This window comes from Orbicella faveolata, unplaced genomic scaffold, assembly GCF_042242905.1.
Source record: "Orbicella faveolata isolate gen_17 unplaced genomic scaffold, um_ofav_v1 contig_12, whole genome shotgun sequence".
Lineage (NCBI taxonomy): Eukaryota > Metazoa > Cnidaria > Anthozoa > Scleractinia > Merulinidae > Orbicella > Orbicella faveolata.
Genome location: NW_028301539.1, coordinates 13,044,660 through 13,067,500, shown reverse-complemented (window position 1 = coordinate 13,067,500; position 22,841 = coordinate 13,044,660). Strand labels below are relative to the sequence as shown.

At 40.7% G+C, this 22,841-nt stretch overlaps 2 protein-coding genes across 4 annotated transcripts in view; both read right to left on the bottom strand.

Annotated features, from left to right (window-relative positions):
• LOC110055076 (endothelin-converting enzyme homolog) overlaps positions 1-22,841 on the bottom strand; it is a 104,067-nt gene that overhangs the window by 54,412 nt on the left and 26,814 nt on the right. For 2 of the 3 annotated variants that reach the window (XM_089282475.1, XM_089282476.1), the window contains exons 3-13: positions 18,188-18,445; positions 17,256-17,321; positions 16,810-16,923; positions 15,984-16,073; positions 15,769-15,902; positions 11,461-11,683; positions 9,498-9,596; positions 8,393-8,470; positions 6,312-6,415; positions 4,305-4,363; positions 3,342-3,393 (exon numbers count right to left, since the gene is read on the bottom strand). In XM_089282475.1, coding sequence (XP_089138601.1) covers positions 3,342-3,393; positions 4,305-4,363; positions 6,312-6,415; positions 8,393-8,470; positions 9,498-9,596; positions 11,461-11,683; positions 15,769-15,902; positions 15,984-16,073; positions 16,810-16,923; positions 17,256-17,321; positions 18,188-18,445 — 1,277 coding nt within the window. The remainder of the gene's footprint in view (positions 1-3,341; positions 3,394-4,304; positions 4,364-6,311; positions 6,416-8,392; positions 8,471-9,497; positions 9,597-11,460; positions 11,684-15,768; positions 15,903-15,983; positions 16,074-16,809; positions 16,924-17,255; positions 17,322-18,187; positions 18,446-22,841) is intronic. The other variant, XM_089282477.1, reaches the window with a different exon arrangement.
• LOC149116727 (uncharacterized) lies at positions 20,873-21,931 on the bottom strand. The gene has a single exon (XM_089282474.1). It carries the CDS (start codon positions 21,678-21,680, stop codon positions 21,024-21,026), a length of 657 nt encoding a protein of 218 aa, XP_089138600.1. The 5' UTR covers positions 21,681-21,931; the 3' UTR covers positions 20,873-21,023.

Genomic DNA, 22,841 nt, shown 5'->3' with positions numbered 1-22,841 from the left:
TCCACTGATGGATATCCACTGATTTCTATCAGACAAATATGTTTTGAACCAGTTCAGGACTATCCCCTGTAACCCAACTTTGTTTTGTCGTGTAGTCATTATGACCACTTTTCAATTTCCTAGGATTTCTAGTCAGACTGGTAATATCCTTGTTTCAGGGTAACCATGAGGTTTGGCTTTTATTAACGTAGTGTCAGGCTACCATAGTTGTTTTCTAAAGAAGCAAAAAAATAGTTTTTGTAAAATATAGAACAACTTTAATAAAAGCAACATTATAAATATTTGACTACCAGATCACAAAAAAACAGGTATATTTTCTCCTTCTTACAAAATTCTTGAACTTGCAAAGGTTAAATATTTGTTTACAAGCAAGTTTTCTGCAAACTGACAATGGTCCCCATAATTTTTCAGTTACAGCTGTATCTTCAACTAACGGTTTATAAATCAGCGCAAATTATAATTTTAACCTTACAATAGAAACTTCCAAAACAGAAAAAATGGGGTGTGCTTGGTCCTTCTTGGAACATTTCTTCACTTTGCCGGGATGATGAAGTCATATTTTCCCTTTTCATTACAATTGAAACTTCCAAACCAGCTTTATCGTTGTAAACCTGAAAACATTTCCTGCTGTCGATCTAGTGTGACCGGTAGTCAAGCAACTTTTAATAAGAGATTGTTTTGTGGTATGTTTTGCTGATTTTAGGCAGATCCTATCTATGGCAGTTTTCGGACCGGGTCCGCGGACTACCTATGGACCGGTCCACAGACTACCCCTACGGACCCTCTCTACAGACCATCCCCAAAATAGAATAAAAATAAGAAATAAATACTTCACTTATGGGTTGTATAATAGATTACTCGTGTTGGCGAAATTTCGAGTATTACACTGTGCAAATGTATTAACACCCTCCCCCCGTCCCCCGGCCCCCCCCCCCAAAAGCCTAAAAGCTGTTTTCAGCGTAAGGAGATGCCGATGGCAAAAACAAGGAAAATTGTTATTTTCTATTCGTGGCTCAATCTGGCTATGGAAGATGTGTTTTTAGGTCGTTCAAGCATGTTTGTATCTGTAATTGCGCTGAGTAAATCATGAAGCCTGGAACGAGTTCAGGAATCCACGCGAGAATGGGCTGAACAAAATGGTGGAGGGGAAAGAACACAAATTTCGAGGCTTCCTGGAGGCTTCCCGGAGGGTTCCTGGAGGGTTTCACGGTCTTTCATATACAGTATGGCCACAGCAAAGGAAATGGCAATGTGTAATGATATAACTTAGGCCCGAGCCTTAACCCAAGAATGTTACATTTGCAAAAAATTATGTAACGTTCGAAATTTCGCCGACACGATCTATTAGACAACCCATAACTGAAATACTTATTTCTTATTTTTACTCTATTTTGGGGGATGGTCTGTAGAGGGGGGTCCATAGGGGTATTCCGTGGACCATAGGTAGTCCGCGGACTGGGGGTCAGTGTTTTCGAGTTACCCCCTCGAAAGTCTCGAAATAATTTGGAGCTCAAGAAATGGTTTGATGAGACTAAAGTATCTTTGCCGCTATTATTGATGTGTGCGTTTTATGTAGAAGAGTTCCAAAGGAAAAGCATAGTAATAAAGCAATGATTACTTACCAATACGAAAGTGAATATGTGTTTAACCAATATGGCTGCCATGACTGCCTCGTTAATTCCCTCGTGGTAGCGTGTGTTAAAATAATCCATTTAGGGTCCCCTAGGTGTGAACGTTTCGACTTGTCAATCCATATTGCGATTTTCAGAGGTTGCGAATCTCTGACTTGATGTTAAAATTTATTTATTACACCATACAAACATTTCGTATTCTTTGCATTTGCTTATCGAAGTTTATTTGGACTTTAATAAGCCGAAGTGGGGAGGGGTGGTGAGGACACTTTCACTTCCGTCTACGGTCCACAATTTCCGTCCACAAACTTCCGTCGACATTTGCTACATCACGATTCTCATTCACTGCTTACGCATGAATGAGCTCAAAACGAGAACGCACAAGAAACTTCTTGTCTTTGTCACACAATTTTAACCTTCGTTGCCAAAATTTGAAAAGCATAGTCACGGACAAATGGCATTTTTAAATACGAAACCAGCCATAATAATTACTCATGGGCCACCCTTGATCTCTTATAGAAAAGGAAAATCGCTTCAGACATGCTTGTAAAAGCAAAACTTTAAAGGCTTTAAACCACACAATGGCCACACTGCATGAGTCGCGCGGTCTGTCTACTCACTTTAATCCGGCAACCCCACACAGCACAATGATCGTCACCGGGCATATTTCCAATATTATTTGTATAACTGAGCTTCTAAATAAGCCAAGAGTAGCCTGTACACAACTTAAATACTGGGTTGTTTACTCTCGATTTATACCTAATTTTTTCAAAATATACCTCTCGGAAGCAAAGGAGTTTATCGGTAGATTTTATCACATATTTCGCGGTTATGCGAACAAAAACTTACATTTTCCACCTATCAATATTGCCCAGATCCATTTGTAATAAAGCAACGGCGAAAAAGCGTTCATCTCTCCCGAAAATGGTTTTTTGGAAATCAAAACAACTTTTCGATATACATATCCTTCTAGCGACTTGCAATGTTTGCCCCCACTCCTCCTCCCTTGACGATCCTCGAGTTCGTCGCGCATAGCACGGTATCCGATTGCTGGCAACTCATTATTGTGGAAGTTAACGTGGTTATTACTACGCTAAGCGATTGGCTGAAAACCTCATTTTCTCACGTTTTGCGTCAGCTGCATGTACTTGCTTGGAGTTTTTATCCATACGTCTTTTGTGATTGACTTTGGCTCAATGAAATTCGAACAGTTGAGGTGGCTCTGAACACCCTCTACAGAATGTGTTAAAAAGTTGCATCTTATTATGCTTGTCACAATGTCATAATACAAAATGGGAATCTTGTTGAGTTTTAGGCGCTAAAAGCTAAAATTTAGGGTGTTTCTAATAGGTTGAATTGATGCTATGGTAATCTGTTATACGAAAAGGATGACCACAACTTGTTTGCCAAGGAACATTTGTGAACATTTCTGTGATATTATTATTGTAGGATCATGTGACAAATAGTGGTAGTATTGATCCATCAAAGTGCAAGTGATGGAAAGAACTAGAAACCATTGTAAGCCACCTTAAACTGTACGGTTAAAGATATACGTTGTGTTTGTTAAATATCGAATTTTGCTATTATAAAAGAAACGTTAATTATCCAGCGCTCGTCCAGCAAAAACGCCTGCACTAAAGGCTACATTAAACATAAAGTGAAGCCTGGCAATTCATGGCTGCACAAAGTGAATATCATTCTTTTCTTTACCTTGGATACTGCAGATTATAAAATGGAGGTTGCAAAATGGCAGCAGGAAAGACTGAAATTCAAAAACGTTTTGTTATCTTGTTAGACAATAATAACTCCTTTGGAGTAGAGGTTAGAAAAAACTATTTTTAAAGGTGTAAAACCCAGTTTCGAAGTTTAAATTAACCAATACGTATGGGTTATTGACCAAGTGTGAGGCCAAGATGGCTGGATATTGGCCAAGTTCTTTTTTGTCTCCGTCTCGGTCCATAAACTCGCGAAAAAAGAACGAGGCCAATATCCAGCCATCTTGACCGAACAAGCTTGGTCAATAAAGGATTTATTATATGCCTTTCGGGAAAATTTTTCTTGCGGGACACGGCGGGTAGTCCCGAGCGGGCAAGATAGCTCCATCTTGCCCGCTCGGGTAGCCAATCACAGCGCAGGATTTGATTCATCTTGCCCGCTCACGGAGCTAGCCCTATAATAAAATCTCTTATGCGCGACTGTCAAGCGATAATCGCCTTCTGAAAAACTCTCGTATTTTTTCTCCCTGAGCTCAAGAAACATTTGTGAATATAGCAGTACAGCCATTCATACCATGCCATAGGAAATACAGCGAATCAGAAAACAGGAAAGCCGTGGGTTGTTTCATGCAGGTATACCACTCGAAAGCGATACTCCTACAACATTCCACGAGGGTTTAGAAGTAGCCAATATCACGACGCGCATTTTGCTCAGGTGAACAGCCTTAGGCACTTTACACGCATTTTCCTCCTCAAAAAAAACATCCAAATAACGCTTGTGGTAGTGCAATCCGCTAGAAAACTGGGTGCCAGCTTAAAAAATGTAAAGAAAACAAACGTCCTGCTCGTTGCTAGTGAAAGGCTCCAAGTAGAATTCGTAAATTTGAAAAAAAGCATTCTATAATGATAGATTTGTGTAACAACTGGTCAGCACCAGTTACAAAGTAAAGTTCCTTACCCATTTTATTTTCATTGTATGCATAAAATGCGTTCAGCATTGTTGGAGGGAAAGGCCATCTGCAACATTCGTAAAAGCAATAGAAAACATAGTAGCAACGTCAGCAGAAGTATCAAATTTGTATACATTGCGCTAACTTCAAACCAGCAACCTCTAATCTTCACTGATATACTGGACGCATTATTCTACGACGAACGTTATAACTGCAAAGTTATTCCCTAGCGACGGCGATTTTAATGTTTTAGTTTAAGTTTAATGTTTTGGTTTTGGGTTTAGTGAACAAACAAAAGCTACAGTAGTTAGCTGTTGTTGGTTTTAGGCTCTAGAATTTCTTTTCTTCAATTCTGAGCCAGAATTCGATCAAGCAAATGACTGCAATTACATTTCACACACATTGTCAACAGACTATGCCATCATGGATCGCTTTGCAAGAACTGAAGAGTAAAAATTAAACAGACGGAGGAATTGTTTCTGCTTCGTGAGTGTGAGTTAGGAGGGTCTGATTAATCATGCTATATTAGACATAATAACACTATTACTGCACTCACGTAAAAACTCGGATAAGGTTGAACAAATTTTCAAATGTCAGGAACAGTGTTAATCCTCAGTTACACTCGCATTCATACGATCACAGCTAAAACAAATAAGTATCGTTAATCGTATGAATGCGTGTGGAATTACGGATTTAAACTGCGAGTGCAATTAAAAAGAATTTTCAAATATCACAAGGAGTGAAGCCTTCGTACGATTATCCGTTTATTACTAACGCGACTGTATTAATTTGCAGTGTACTGCAAATTAAAAATTTGCACGCCCTCAGCCAATCTCTGTGAAGTAAGTTTCTCAGTCCTAAACACTTATTACTGATACAGGATGAGTCTCTGGGTACATTTTCGAGAGTTTCATTTAAGCGAGACTAAAGCTCGGCGCATACGAGGGGACAAGCCCCTGAGACTGTGTGAACTAGCCATTTTTGTCACAAAAAAAAAAAAAAAAAAAAAAACTAGTCGCAAGAACCAAAATTTGGTCCCTTCAACCTGTCCCACAAGTTAAACTGATTTGGATTGAGTGGAAAAGTCCCTAACTACGACCCAATTAAAATACATTAGTGACAGTTCTAGATCCTTATAATAAGCTCCTACAATTCCTTGCGAATTCTGCTTCAAGATGGCGGCTCAAGACTTGGCCTGGAAAGACGAAGCCGAGGAAGTAGCTTAGAACGTTACTACCACGAGGATGCTGATAGAATTTTACAAAACTTTGGGGCAAAATCATAAAAATAATGGTAGCAGAAGCAAAACCAATAAAGTGCTAGCTCCTGTTGTCGCAATGTTTGGGAAAGCAAGTCCTCCTCAAAGTGGCATTGACTACATGGTATAAAAAGCACCTAATAATCTAGTGAACAATATAGAGTTATATTGCGCTGGTTTATATCAATGCTACGTTATTTTTTTAATCAATTTGGTTACACTTTGGAAAAGCCGCAGAGTGAGAGAGTGATACCTTTTGCCCCTACTTTTTGGGTATGTTCCTGTGCAATAATACTACAAGGGACTAGTTCCTAAAATTAATCGCATCATGTAAACTCGACAAGGGACTTTGTCGCATGTTACATGCTGACCTTTAAAATAAAACTCAAACGAAATTAAAAGGCATTAGTTATGATATTACAATACTGCGAAGTTTACTTAATTGTGATTGGCTGAGAACAAGCAAATTTATTAAGTCGTGTTCGTAACTGTTTCAGTCATACAATAAAAGAGTAATCGTATGAACCCCTAGCAACTAGGATTTACAGAACTCGTGATATTTGCAAATTCTTTCAAGTTGTAATTTTGAGAGAGTTTTCGTGGTGTAGTGTAAAGCCGTACGAGTACCTACACTAAGTTATCATTCGTCACGACTAACGAAACTAAGATTCATATTTATTGATAAATTATCTGAACCATAATAGACATCTGCTTTAAACATTTATAGGGATATTTAAGTAAAAACAGAAATTCTTACTCAGTCTTGTCCACAACAGTTCCAGCTTTTGCAAGCTTGTCGAGATTCATGCTCTTTGACACTGCGATATCATTGTCGAAATATGTTTTTGCATCTATCTTCACCTTTAAACGATCGGGAAAAATGAAAAGAACGGATACAAGATCAGTATTGAACGTAACGTTCCATCACTCAAATCAACACAGACCCGACGGTGATGGGAATAACACGACAAGATGAAAATGTGGGTCAAGTCAAATGATGCGAAACGGAGGAAAGAGAAGGATATGTACTAAAATGAGTCTGAGGCTGAATTGGCCAAAATGTGATACGTTTATGGCAATTTGAAAAGAAGTTTCGGCCGAAAATCGTCAGCTTCCCTCTTCGGTTTAGAATGACAAATAGCAACGGCCTTTCTAGCGAGCACAATCTGCTAGTGTTGTTTTGGTCGCTATGCGAAACAACACTGAACTATGTTAGGGCACTTCTATAACTTCAATACTTTCGATGCCCGCATCGAGGTCTCCCAGAGTGCCACGCCTCAAGGAAAGTATCTTGAAGTAGCAATCATCTACTTTGCTGACAACCATGGGATGATAAAAATCCATACTATATGCTTTTTAATCCTTCCGATGAGGTTCTATCTGTGTGTCCTTAACAGTCAAAGCTGCACTCCAAGCAATCAATTTCACTCTTATGATTATACTTAACGCCTCCGCTATACGATAGGACATGTTTGTGCCATGAAGGCCTCGCTGCTGCTTGAGTCGCGGCAAAAAGCTTTTTCATACTAATCAAAACACTTAACAAACTGCAATGGATAGGTGTTTTCCCCAACCGCGAGGGAAAAGTCACCACCCAGGTTGCTAAAAAATAGCCAGATGTAACTAGTCAGATGTAACAAGTATTCTCTCTCTCGTTTCGTACTTTATTGTTGATAACCATAAGGAACACAGCCTTCAAAAATTTTTGCAATGGAGGCTCCTTCAACCAAAACAATACGCAAGGATCATACTTCCATTATCATATGACAACAACAACAACAAAAACAACAACAACAATAACAACAACCAACCATTCATTTGCTAGAATATAAAGAAAAAGTAAAACCGTGAAGCAAGTGAAAGTAATATATATTTTGCTTGTTCTGAAAGCGTGTTACCCGAGTGGAGGAGAAAGCAATATATATTTTGCTCGTTCTGAAAGCATGTTACCCGGTTGGAAGAGAAAGTATTGTATATTCTGCTCGTTCTGAAAGCGTGTTACCCGGGTGGAGGAGAAAGCAATAATGATATATTTTGCTCGTTCTGAGGCCCCATTTATATGGTCTAGGGTACCCGAGACAACCATCCCCACGAGTTACTGGCCGATGTAATTTTGAGCTTATTTCTTTGCAAAATTCAACCGACCGTTTACATTAGGATCGCGAACCCGTCTCGGGGGGCGAGACAACTCGAGTGGGCGAGTTGTCTCGCCTCGACAGGTAGGGTAACCTGGCAAGCGCGCAACTTTTCTTCATATAAACCCTTTGGCTCGCCTCACCGGGACAACTCTCGGCATGGCGAGTGTCACGTAATACCTAGATTATTCAATATGGGTTATGAATAATCATGCAGGGTAATCTTTGACTCGGCCTACTGGAACTACGTTTAAGCATATAAACACTCACTAAAGTTGCCTTGGGGTAGGGCTGTCTCGGGTAGCCGAGACCATATAACAGGGGCCTGAAAGCGCGTTACCCGAGTGGAAGGAAAACCAGTATTATTTTGCTCGTTCTGAAAGCCTGTTATCATCGAACGTTTCTGCAGAAAACTATCAAACGCGCAAAAGGATCTTAACGAAGTGAAAAGGCTTTAAATTCCTGGTAGTGCTCTTGCAGCCAAGCGTTCGGAGCTTCACGCGCTGTTCGTAAGCCAGTCAGTTTTAAAAACGAGAGGAAAAAACATAAAATGTGTAGCTGTGTGTGCACTCTGTAGTATCAACAGGAGTTTTGCCATAACTCAAAAGAGCGGTCAAACCTTGACGAAAGAACAGAAGCCTGGCGAAACAAAAAAAAAATGTAAAATATACGCTTGGAAGAGGATTCTAGGATCTAAACATACCCCCTTATATTTTCTTGCCATGTATTCAGTGTCCACAATGTAATCAGGATATCCTACGTTTTCAATAAGAGCTTCCGCCTACACACAAACGGTATATTAATTCTTGATTTAAAATAAGACCACATAACAAAACTGAATGTTTAATACTGTTAACGAGAATCGGACCTCTATGCCGGAATCAAAACTAACAGTATGCGTGATGGTGATTATTTTCAACTTAGTTATGAACGGGATGTAAGACATTGAGGGCGTTTTCCATTCGACCAAAAATTCCGGTGTGAATTTCCGGTAATTTCCTGGGTCGAATGGAACAGAATGTTCCGGTTGACTCCGATAACTTCCAGGTTTAAATCGCAAATAAAAATGCAAACAGAACACTGAGAAGTTGACATTGTGGCTTGTTAGAGACCACAACAGCATGGACCTTACACAAACCACAACGGCAGTGAAAACATCGCAAAACAAAGGGTTTAATTAGTGGTATAATGGCTTTGCACGCGTTATAAATCTTTGTACATTTCGTAGCCAACCTACCCATATTTTTTATTGGAATTAAACGCTTTCTTGACGAATTTAGCTGTAGCTAGTATTTATGGACAGCCAAGCGGCAAGATTCTAACGTAAAATATTGATCCATTTTCGAATACGCGTTGCCGTCATCCTTGCGTGAGATGTCCAACTCGCTGTAATCTCGGCCAAAAGAACAAGCGCTGAATAGAAAATTGCGAATTTACATAATCTCCGAAAAAGAGGACAACCTCCTGAAGTACACCCAAATTTCGAACATTTTTTCCTGGAAATTTCCTTTCCATTTAATTTTCATCCCGGAATTTCCGTAATTTTCGGTTGAATGGTTCGCATTTCGGAAATTCAATAATTTCCCGATTTTCTGGACCCTTTCCCTGGAAATTTCCATACCATTTGGCCCCGTTTTGAAAATTTCGGAATATTTGGTCGAATGGAAAGTGCCCTGAATATGTAAGGATAAAGAGAAGTGGCAAAATTATGACAGTACCATTGCACTAAGAATTCTCAATCTGGGATCAGAAAAAACATAACTGGCTAAAACAGAACTTTGGGAAGCAATGTTTGGACACGTTTAAACCTTTCTTCTGGCTGCCTCTCGGGTCTCATCGTCCATCCATTTCACTTCTCCAATGTTGGAGGTAAAGGCAGCTCGAATATCTTCAATAATGTCCATTGCCTACAAGGGTTAATGTAAAAAAGCAAAAAATATGTAAAAGGGGCATATCAAGTTGGGTTTTCTGATTTTTTGTTAAAATTGTGATCAAGCACATTATAGCTGAGAAAATGGTCCTAGGGCACTAAGATGAAAGGCTCTTGTCACTTTTTGAAGTGGAAGAGCGAATTGTTTAAAAAGAAGTTTCGTAGACACGACGACAGAATCTGAAAAAGTGTGCCAGACTTTTTCAGTTTAACATCACAAGTAAGCACGCGTCAACACCCCATTTATTGCCCGTTTTCATGTGACGTCATCAATTTCCAAACTGAGAAATTACCAATCCTTGTGAAGTTTTAGTTTCATCAGATGTAAGACCCTCTAATAACTTAACGTTTTGCAACGTTTAAGCCCGATAGGGTTCCTCATCATGTAATGGAGCACGTCGGAATTTCCAAGTTTATGCGTTGCGTGACATTAAAATGGCGGCTCGATAGGGCTGTCGAGTAAGTCAAAAGATGAGTTATTGCTCAAGTTTTTACTAATTAAACAGTTCTTGCTCTAGACAAAGTATTAATTTCAATGTATCGGAGCTCTAGCGTAATAACGTTTCGTTTCAATGGCAAAACTCAATGACAGATGTTTCTGTCACTTTACGGCCGCCATGTTTGTGTCCCTCCGAGGGGCACAAACATGGCGACACCATACAAAGCTCTATAAATTTGAGTGAAACACTTTTCCGAATAACGCGCGGATGGAAAACCGTACAGACGTAAAACTTGGCGAGATTATTCATATATCAATCATCTTTCATATCTCAGCTTCTTGACTTAACTTATTGAATAGTTACGATTTTTATTTTTGATGGCGTGACACTGCAAACCAGCCATAGGCTGGTTTCCACTAGAGCACAAGCACAAGCACAAGTGAAAACAGCCGCGACAAAAACATAAGCAAAGCAGAATCATAGGAAGAACGAACCCACTTATTTCTCTTGTTCAGTTTTCACTAGTAACGCGTTCGACATAAGTATAAGCATAAGCACGAGAAAAACGAACAATTCTGTTTGTCTTGCGCTTATGCTTATGCTTATGCTTATGTCGAGCGCATTACTAGTGAAAACTCCACAAGACAAATAGGTGGGTTCGTTCTTCTTATGTTTCTGCTTGTGCTTATGTTTATGTCGCGGCTGCTTTCTATTGTGCTTATGCTTATGCTTGTGCTTGTGCACATCGCATAGAACGTTTGAAATCATACTTTTAACTTAATAACAGTAAATGATAATGACACTAAAATGATGAAATTACGATACAAATAACAATATAACACAATATAATACCTGTGATAAGTTCATAAAGATGGTGAATTTTAAGCTCGGTAATGAAATGTAAAGGTGAATTAATCAACATGACACGAGCGTGGGACAAAGAAAAATTTTGAGTCCCCGACAGGAATCGAACCCATGACCTCCCGAACACCCGCCTTTTATTTGTACACAACAACAAATTAAACCTGCTGCTTGTGAGGTCGTGTAACTAATTTGAAATGCGAATTTACAAATAATAACTAACGACTACTCAAATATTTTAAAAATGTGAATTACAAATGCTGAAATTAAATACTTGAATATACTAGTTTACAAAGGCCAAAAATATTATAAAAGCTAAGAGTTACATATATCCAATCAATTTCTCCCTAGTACGAAATAGTGATTGGACCGAGTGGACTACAATTCAGGGAGTAATCGGGTGAGTAATTTCAAAATCGGACAAACGCACGGCAATAACCAACGTAATTTTCACATCGATGTGTTGAAGGGAGGGCTGGAAAAAAAACTGCATCGAGAAACCTTAAATTACTTGCAGTATTTATGTTTTATTTTTCTTACCAATTTCTTGCTGTCTCCATAAAATTTTTGATCAAGAAAGACTTTTGAAAGAGGTATTCCAAACTTGTGCGAAGTTGTCATTAAACAGAGCTGGTGCTGGTCCGAGTCACTCCAGTAGTTAAACGCTTGTAGATAATAAGATTTAAATATTTCGATAAAATCACTGCTGAGCTGTAGGAACTTTGATTTGACGACTCTCCACATCAGATAATTAGCAACAGTTCTAGACAAAACAAAACATTTACAAATAAGTTCAGTATTTGTAGGCTTTTCCTGAGTATCGTATTATCACAGACAATGTTAACACTACGTAGCGTCTCATTCCTCATTAGATACTCCACCGCTGAGAAAAAGTGCTCGCTTGTGAAATCGGGCCAGCGGTGAACACTGTTCCATGAGCTTGTTCAGTAGTTTTTCTCCCTATGGACGAATATTTTTTACGCCTTTACGACTTATTATTAACACTTTCAAAGCTGTTTTGAGTTTACCTGATGGCATCACCATGTTTGAATGATGCATGTATTTACTTACGTAGGTAAGTATGTAAGTACAGTAGGTAGTTATCTTTTTATGTATCAAGAGCGTACATGACGGAAAAACGATCTTTGTAACGTTTATTTATCAATTATTCCACGAGCGCGCGTTGGATATGAGTTGGCTATAATCCTCTGATTTTCAACAAGCGCGAGTGGAATAATTGTTTTGTTAAAAACGCTCCAAAATATAGAAAACTAAAATAAAATTAAAAACGCCCCCCAAAAATGACGAGAACGCTTAGTATATTTGTAGTGCATGGTATAATGGCTCATAACCCATGATGGCTAAGCCAATGAAAATTCCCGAATTGCATTATCCAATGATGCAGTTTTTAATAATGCCGAACCGAATATGCTCTCGAGGCAAGACCAGGTTGTTTCTTAGAAACAGAATCCAATAATCTCCAACTCTCTTCTCGGTATTTTGAAATGAGGTCAAACACGGTCTCTCTTTTGCAACATTGGTTAATCAAACAATTATTAAATTCGGGTTTTTTCTGATATTCCGAATAATCAAGGTCTTGGAAAGTATTATGAACCTCAACCTTTGGCCTGAGTTGGTAACACTTACCTCCTTTCTAATGTAACGATATTCACTCCCGGTTTTAGTCTACGTCATTGTGGTGTCATGGTGATCTTTTGGAGACCATGCTTTCCGCTTTTGTAAGTCGCGGTAGAGAATATAGACAACAGTTCTATTCTACACTGTGGTGGTTGTGGTGAAGAGCAATGATAAAATACGTCTGTGCATAGACCTAAAGCCTCTGAACCAGGCCCTCAAACGCAACCATTATCAACTCCCTGTAATTGATGATATTTTACCAGAATTATCAAAGGCAAAGGTCTTTAGTCTAGTAGGTGTCAAGAATGGATTCTGGCATGTCCAGTTGGACACTGATAGCAGCTTCCTCACAACCTTTGGTACCCCACGAGGTTGCTGCCGTTGGACCAGAATGCTATTTGGTATTTCACCTGCACTCAAAGAGTTCCAGCGGCGCCTTGACACTGCCTTAGGAGGACTTCATGGAGTTGTACCTATCCTATTGATGACATCTTGATTTATGGAGTTGGAGAAAGGAAAGTAGAAGCCATCGAAAACCATGACTAGCGGCTCCTAGCCCTGTTAAAGCGTTACGGAAACAAAGGGATCAAGATAAATAAAGAGAAGTGCAAGTTCCGCCTTTCCGAAGATTCCTTCATGGGACATGTCATATCTGCAGCAGGCTTGAAGCCTGATCCAGCTAAGATCCAAGGGGTTCAGAAGATGCCCACCGCAAAAGGTAAGCAAGATATGAAGAGGCTCCTCGGCAAGGTAAATTATTTAATCTTTCTGAAGCTATTGTCCCAATGAGGGAGCTCCTTAAAGAAGAGAACCTGTTCCCGCGGGACGAAGAAGTTCAAGGTGGAAGTTTTGAGCGGATCAAGCAACTAATCTCAGAGTCTCCAGTTCTAAAGTACTTTGATCCCAAAGCAGACACTGAACTCCAAATGCATCTGACAAAGGACTTGGTGCGCGCCTCACGTAAAGCGGTCAGCGAGTAGGGTATGCCTCAAGAGCTACGACATATGCAGAAACTAACTATGCACAGGTTGAAAAGAACTCCTCGCCATTGTATTTGGACTTGAACGGTTGGAACTGTATGTCCAAGGAAGATCCGTCAAGATTGAAACAGCCCTTCGAATCCATCTTCAAGAAAAGCTTAACAACTGCCCCAAAGTGTCTACAACGCAAGATGCTACGACTCCAGAAGTATGAACTTAGAGTTATTCACAAGAAGGGATCCGAGATGTACTTCGCAGATACACTCAGTAGAGTATTTGGCCAATCATCTGTCTGTGTAGACAGTAGAGGAGACGCTGAGAAAGATGCAGAGAGTATCAACATTGTCCAGTACCTACCAATGTCTTAGACGACACAGAATGTTATTAGCACAGCTACTGAGTCACACCCGGTCATAAGAGAAGGTTGCCAGAGAATAACGACCTCCTTCCTGCAAGAATCAAAGATTACTTCCCCTTTCGAGAAGACGTGAAACTCCAGAATGGATTGGTTGTCAAAGGCGAACGGTTGGTTTGTACCTGAATGTGTGAGAGAAGAAATGAAGGCCAAGATCCACAAAAGCCACATAGGCATCCAAGGCTGCTTACGTAGAGCAGGAGAGAAGTTGTATTGCACGAACAGAGACATTGAGAACTGCATCGCCCAGTGCGACGCCTGCAGCAGTGAGCCCAAGGAACAAACTAAAGAACCAATGATCCGTACGAGATGCCAACCCGTCCTTGGGAAAAGATAGCGGTGGACTTGTTCCAGTCGAATGGCAAAGATTACATGGTTACTGTCGATTATTACTCAAGATTATTTGAAGTTGACAGTCTAACATCACAAACAGCTGAAGGAATCATTAGGAAGCTCAAAGCCTATCTAGCCTGGCGTGGCATACCAGATCAAGCTGTATCAGACAATGGAAAAAAACTTTGCATCTGATAGCTTCCATGAGTTCGCCAACACCTACAGTTTTGAACAAGTGACAAGCTGCCCCACATATGCCCAGTCACACGGGCAAGTAGAGAATGCCCACAAGACAGACAGAATCACTCCAGAAATGGCAGCCTAATCCAGGTGGGACCCGTGGCTGTCACTATTAGATTGGGGAAACACTTCAACAGAAGCCCTTAACTCCCCACCAGCTCAGCGGCTGTTCGGTAGAAGAAACAAAACTCTTCTTCCACCTTCAACCTCCTTTTAGTCCCAAAGTTGAGAATAAAGAAGTCAAAACGGGCAATGTACTACGACAGAGGTGCTAAGGAGCTGGAAGAGCTGTGCCATGGACACCCGAAATAGTCTCAGCTCCGTAAGAAGAAGGATTGGACACTTGCAAGAGATTGAAGGGAAAGTAGACATCGGATCTTACCAGGTCCGAACTGAAGACGGACGGGTATACACAAGAAACAGACGACAGCTTAGGCGCGTAAAACTATGCGTAAAACAACGCGCGACAGCACGTTCGAGAAGGTGTTGCCCCCAAGACCCAAACCACCTAGTTCTCCAAATCCATCTGACAAAGTACCAGTGCCACCTGCCACTTCGAGTACTCGTGAGAGTCAAGAATTACACACTAGCGCAAAGGTTCCCATTAAAACAGCCAGTACCTTCTGCACAAGGCAAGTACAAGACTTCTCCACCCCCACCGGCGGTACCAACACGAAGTGGACGAATTGTCAGACGCCCTGCACGCTTTGCGGACCAATTGTCATACGAGACATTATCAAGAGTAATTGGACATGACAATATTGTCAAGAGTAATCGGACACGACAACATTATCAAGAGTAAACGGACACGAGAAGGCGTTTCTTTATTTTCTTTATTTTGATTTTCAATTGGATTGTGATTGTCTTTTGTCGTTTATTTCTGTTATTGTAAGAAGGGGAGATGTAAAGATATTCACATCCGGTTTTAGTCTACGTCATCGAGGTTTTCATGGTAATCTTTCGGAGACCATGCTTTCCGCTTTTGTAAGTCGCGGTCGAGAATAAAAACAAGAGGTTTAGTCTACACTGGTTAAGTATCTTCTTGCTCTTCTTACGAATAACTTTTGTTTTGACGTTACACCTACTTACTGTGAATATAATGAAAGATCTCATCCAATAAGTGTTTGATAAAATTCAAAATGCAATCTAGCTTGCCTAATCACGGAGCGTACGAAATGTACACGAGTCGCCTCATCACGGGTGCTTTAATTGAAATGTTCACTTTTTCCTTTGACAACAAACCTTTTAGGTGTTTTGCTTAGTAGTTTGACCAGCCTTCTCAGATATTCCAAAGAGTATACCACAACTTTTGTTTGACTGTTAACTTGAAATGAATTATTCTTCATCATAACCCCCACGTATCTTGTCCAGTTGACCTACCGAGTTAACAAATATTCAGTTGGAAAATGAAAACAATACAAGAACACCATCCATATACAGAATGCAGAGATACTCACAAAATTGCCTGTGTAATTCTGTAGCTCTGACAGCGCGAGCTTCTTGTAAGCCTGTTCAAACGTTGGCATTTTAAATCGTGGAGTGGATATCTAGAAACAAGACGAAACAAAGTGGGAAAAAAAGTTGAGTTTGAATAACCAAAATTATTCCTTTTACCCAAACCAGCACTACTACTTGTCCTTCTCCACCTACTACTACTACCACGACTACTATTACAAATTCTATTACCACTTCTCTTACCACTACCACTGCAACTACAGTTACTACAGTCTCGACCACCATTACCACTTCCACCAGCCCAACCACCACGACCGTTACCACTACCACTACCACTACCACTACCACTGCCACTGATGCTGCCACTGCCACTGCCACTGCCCCTGCTATTACCACTGCCACTGCCACTGCCACTGCCACTGCCACTGCCACTGCCACTGCCACTGCCACTGCCCCCGCCATTACCACTGCCACTACCACTGCCACTGCCACTGTCACTGTCACTGTCACTGTCATTGTCACTGCCACTGTACTCAAGTTCGTAATGGAATATGACATAAAAAGTCCCTCTCTTCTGACAAAATGCATATGGCATTCACTTGTCAATTTATACTAGAGAAATTTCAAAATATAGTTTTGAAAAAGGACGAACAGGAACAGCCAGCCAAATAAACTTGCTTGCAAATGACAGTGACAACATCCCATGACATTTATGCATTCATCTTTCCATTCGTTCGTTCGTTCTTTCGTTCATTCATTTATTCACTTTTCCAGAGCAATCCTGGCAAAATTTCAGGCACGTAATGGTATCTATAATACAAACAAGACCTTTGCAAGTTCTTTCTCGAATTGAAATATTTCTAACAGTTGAACTTCTGAAGCTTCTGTTGCTCCAAGTTTTCGTGTTAAGTTTCTCATCAGACCTTTGTATGCTTCTCGGACCTAAAAAGGACAAAAACAGTGGGCAAAACGAGTTTCTACTCAGGACTGTAAATGATGTTATTCATAGATTATTTAAATAAATACTTTTTGATTAATTAAAGATGAAATAGACAGACAAAATGTGGGCAAGCTGTGAGGTTACATTTGGACAAGAAGACGCCCGCCTCTTGTTGGTAGGTTATAAACAAAAATTTGCACATAATAATAAACCAATAACTGATTAGGTCAAAGTAAACCATTACATCTGACGGCGTGATTTGGCAATAGAGAACTAAATCCGGGTAGGAAATGGTACCCTCGCCTATACACTAATTAATAAAGCTCATGCCTACCCGCAGACTCTCGGAGTCGTTTGTGAGGAGCTCCCTTCGCGACAGTGAGGTGTAAGATTCGCCAAACTAAAGCATAGGAAAAACAATACAATCTTAACGACTGGTCCTAAGGTAAAGAATTAATTTTGTTTACCGAGAGTATCAGTGCTTCCTGTGGCGGCGTAGTTAGAAGGGGAAACAAAATCAACTACATATTTATAAAACGCCCTGTTAGAAAGTGTACGTCGAAAGCCCTACTTCGGTGACTCGGCAGAAACTCAGAACTAGCAAGAGCTGTTGCCGTAATGATGACACTGGGAAAAAGAAGATTTTTAGCATCGACTTAAACCAGCGGGTTTCTTTCTTTTTCACGAAGTGTTTTCTAAAAGATTAAAAGAAAAACACGCGATTCCAGCCATTTAGACAAGTTTTGGAGACAGAGAAATTCAGTGGGAACACGAGCCGCAGGCCATTAGTAAATCTGATGTGAAGACAGTGCTCGTCGGTCAATGTGCGTGGGTAACAATGGAAACCCTCTGACGTCATGAACTAGACCTTCGATTGGGGGACAGTTTCATTGCTAGTTGTTACGTGACTTTGGAATTGAGACCAAAAAGTGTAACTTATTTTCCATGTCTACAAGTACGATGGACCCAGGTGAAAGAGCATCATTTCTAGCACCTTTCCTCGCTGTAACAATGTTGCATTGAAATTACAAAAAACGTGGCTGTTTGTATAGCATTGGTATAACGTACTGCAATCCTCAATGGGTTGATAGTACGGGCAACAACACTTCCATCTTAAAGTGCAACTCATTTGCGAAACAACCTCGGGTAAGTAGAGTCGATTCGTCTAACTTTGAAGTCGGCTTTGGGTACAATTGTGGGTCCCTCTAGGCTATACATTTAAGGGTGCAACTAACTGAACGCGGGGTTTAAAGAAATCCATCTTACCGTAATGGCATTCTGTGAACTGTTTTTGTTATCAATCACAACTGCCATAGAAAACAGAATCGGTGAGACAAGATCTTTGTGGATCCTTGCGAGTTTGCTAACAAAGTCCCAGTCTTTTTCCTCCCAGTTTTTATCCGTGATGCTCCATGATCCGTATTCCTTAATAAGCTTCTTAAGAGGCTCGCCTTTAAGTCTCTCGATCTCATCTACGTCCATACAAGAATCATAATAAGCCAAGGCCTTCCACACTGCTTCTTCCTAAACAGAAAGGGCGACAGAAGGAGCTGGCTTTATTTCTTGAGACTACTATAGTAGTACAGGGCGCTCATAGGGACGGTAACCAATCAGGAGCCGAGAAAGACAATAGGCTATTGTTTAGAGAACAATGAATGCCATTGTTTTCAAAATCCAAGATGGCGGAGGTTATTTTCAGCCAATCAGGAGCTTAATTAAGACCTGAGCAGCAGTGAAACCTGGAAACTAGGTCCCAGGTTTCCATAGGAAGGAGGATGAACACAGGAGTCTGTTTTGGGCGGGAAAATTGCCCACCAGACGCAAAGGCCTGGGACCAGTCTTACCATTTTCCCCTCAGAATTGTCCGATACGTCAATCGAGAATCAATCTATACATATGTAAATCAAATGTGAAACAATTGTATTTTCAAAAAAAATCCTAATTCTTTACAAGAGGGACCTGTGTCCACTCCCTTAGTGGGAGGACGCCCATAAACATTTTTTCACAATAAACGTAAATCCTTAGTGTGTGCGTTGACGGTGCCTGACTTACGCAACATTACTTTGTATTTACTTGCATGTGTGAATTGGTGCTTCTTTGATATTTTTACATATTTTTTTACGCAAATGCAACAAATGCTTATAACAGCTTAGAAACTCTGACGAGTAACGAATAATAAGCGAAGGCAGAAATATATAGGGTAAAAGGCGAGAAGAAGAAAATACAATTGAAATACTTCAAGTGGAAATGATTTGCTAATGGCAGTTTGCAATGAAATCTAAACTCCTTGACCTCGACTGTTCCGTTGAGAAAAGCATCATTCAAAAGAATCTTGAACAAAAAATAGGCATTTTGGGCGACCATTGAAGAATTAACATAATTAGTCAGAGATGGAACGTGCAATAAATCAAAAGCAAAAAGCACATGTTTAGAAACTGTATCTTAACCCTTGAGAATAACATGAGAGAAACTTCAAACTTTTCGCGCTTGAAGTAAAGACCTAACTTCATTTACAAACACTATAAACTAATCGCTTCAAATAAAACAGACGCTCGAATAATAAGCAGTTTTCAAATAGCGACCAAAATCACTTACATCAAACATAGTACTTTCCTCCGAAAGCGTCACACAACTCGCGATCACTCAACTCCATAACTGCCAAGACAGAAAGAAACTACAAAGAAGAGGTGTGCTGAATGTTGTCACATGTAAAATGAACTCTCTCAATACCGTTTGACTTATAAACGGGTATTCACAAAACAATATAATAGACAATGTGACGCGGTTAACAACCGATGAGAAGATGGGGGATAGGGGGTACGCGATATCACGTGGTTAAGAACCAAAGAGAAGATGGGAGATAGGGGGTATACACCACAGTAATGTGATTAAATTGTTATAAACAATTGCAAAACAGAGTCTGAGTCTTTATAACGTTTCTTTATAACTCTTTAAGTCTTGACCGTCGTGTTGGGAACTACACTCGTTTCCAGTTTTACAGACTCTTGGTCCCAGGGCCCAAAACGCACAATTTTTCTCTGGTTTTGGCCATGAAGTCTTTGACTGATCCGTTCCTTATTCTTCGCAAGGTAACTTCTCCAATATTCGTTGATCCGTTCCCCGTTGTTTTTACAGTATTGTCTTCCGTAATTTCTGACGTGCTCCTTGTTCTGTTGACAATAAGCTCTCTGGCTGCTGGCGAGTCGTTCCTTGTTGTTTTCATACCATCTTTTACGACGATGTTTGAAAATCTTGACGTTCTCTGCACGATATCTTTTTTTCTGGGCCAGGATTCGCTCTCTGCTCTTTGCATAATATTTTTTATGGTAGGCCTTTTTACAGACAGCCCTCTGGTCATGCCCTAACAGTTGATTGGAGCAATTCATCTGGCATGTGTGGCGTCTCACGAATAATGGCTAAAACCCTAGAATCACACACTCTTATAAGAATCGCAGGGTTAATTTAGGTTTCAACCTCTTCTTCTACTTCCTCTTCGTCATCATCGTCGGGGAGTAACCTCTTTTGTATTAGTCTGCTTAACAGGAATTCCGTTTTGCCACTGCCGACTCGGCCGCTTCGTCAAAATCCATGTCGTCTTCGTCAATAAAGCGTCGAAGAGTCTTCATGACTTTACGGTGTATTGCGTCGTGTTTTGATACGGTGAGTCCATTTTAGACGCTCTAAGTAAGTCCTTCGTAGCCTTCGTCTACTTACAGGTAATAGGGCATTGAAAGCAGCATTTTCGGCATAGTTTTGGGATTTTCCCTTATCCAGAAACTGCTGGACTTCTTTCGGGTAGGTTTCTTTGAGATTTTCCCCGACGTTTTGACTTAAGGGACTCCACAGAACTGGTTCATCGTCGTCCGCTTCTTCTTCCTCTTTGGAGATGCTACCATGCTCCTCTTCTTCCTGTTCCTCTTCAGGCTCTTTTTCTTCCACCTCCTCTTCCTCTTTTACGTTTTCATCATTGTTATCTTCCACGGGGCCAAAAATATCTGTTGAACGATCATCCATGATTCTCGTCGACCTTTAACCAAGACAGCGTGCTTCAAATGAGCCGAGTTGATTAAACTGATATTTAATATACCATTTTAGTCAATTATCAGTCATCCTCTCTCTTTCTTCGATGCCAGCGCGGGCATCCTTCGTGCGTCATCAGGTTACTAAACACGCGTTTCCTGTCGTCACTGGCGGGATGTAAATCCAGGACCGTGTACCCAATCGGTCGTTCGGTCACTTTTTGATACGCGTCCATCATGTCTTGCCAGCAAGTGGAAAAAGCTTGAAGCAGTAAATTCTTCATCCCTAATTGATAATTTGGATTTTTGAAGGCTACAATGAAGTGGGCGTTCCTGGAAATACTCTTAGCGTATTTCCCTGGTGGCAACATGTCTTGGCATAAGTAGAACACGGTGATATTTTGATGATGAGAGTGTTTGGTGAATGAGTCTAGCAACGCTTTGTCCTCACCTCCCTCTGCCATCAGATCGTCTAATACGAGTAATCCACCCTTCGGAAACCATGACTTTAGATGGTCTGACTCTGGAATCCCTTCGTGAAATTGCACACCAGCGTCTTTCATGTCTCGAAATCCATCTTGCCACGCCCCGTAGCAATAATGAATCGTAGGGGGAAGGTTTACAAACAATTCTTCCAGGTGATCCAAGAGTAAAGATTCGGTAAAACAAGTCTTGCCACAACCAGAAGGGCCCACGACCAAAATACTGGAGGGTGTTTTGAACCGAAACGCTTCTCCCATTTCTATTCCACTGGGGATCCCATGGTACTTTCGGTAGAATATGAGATCTTTGCGGAATCCTCTGGTGTTTTTTCTCTGACAACTACGTTTCTCTTGACGTGTTCTATTGTCTTCACGCGTAAAGAGTCTCTGACAATAACTAAGAACGTGTCTCGCTCACAGACTCCTTACATCAAATGAATTAAGGCAGTCAAAGCATTATCTTTATCCTTGGCCGATGATTCTCCCCACTCACTAGATGGTTATCGTGGTTATCGTGGCGTAATTGCGGGCTATCGATGTTCTCTGATATTCTTGGCTTGGCTACTTATCACAATTGTCCTACACTCTCTAAAACCTAAGCGTGGTTTCGATAAGACGTCCTGCAGTATCGCTGTGTCGACGGGTCTGGATATTAAGCAGTATCCAACGCGAAATTCTGGTCCGACTCGGAGGTTCCTCTGTGAAGCACTCGTGCCGCCATCTTTGAAATGTATGGCGGCACTGAAATTTACAAATATCACTCTCTGCGCAACTTACATGGTTCTGTTAGCAGGAGATATACAGGAGAATCCAGGGCCAGTGACGGATGCTTGTGCTGTTTGCACTAAAGGATGTCGAAAGAATCAGATGGCGATACAATGCGATTCATGCGACAAGTGGTTTCATGCTAAGTGTATCAGTATGAAAAGAACGGAATATGATAAACTTTGCGAACCTTCTTTGGCTTGGGAATGCATAACTTGTTTATCTCCTGGCGTTGATACACCTGTCCGCAAGTCACATGAAAAAACTAACACGGGAGGAAAAGAAGGAAACCCCAGAGTAAGGATGAATAAAGGTCTTCATGCAAATCTTAAGAAGAGAGGAATGAAATTTGCTCATGTAAATATTACAACTTTGCCGGGACACTACGCCGACGCCGAAGTACTAATAGAGAAAGCAGCATTGGATGTGTTTGCGGTGACAGAATCGCGTCTAGATTGTACATTGCTCGATAGCAAGATATGTCCTTCGGGTTATACATGCTACAGAAAAGATAGAAATCGCAATGGAGGTGGTTGCACCGTTTTTGTAAGGAGCAAATGGCCAAGCAAGCGGAGAAGTGCCTTGGAATCTGACTGTTTAGAAATGGTATGCGTAGAAATATGTCCCGAAAAGGCTAAGAACACGATATTCGCT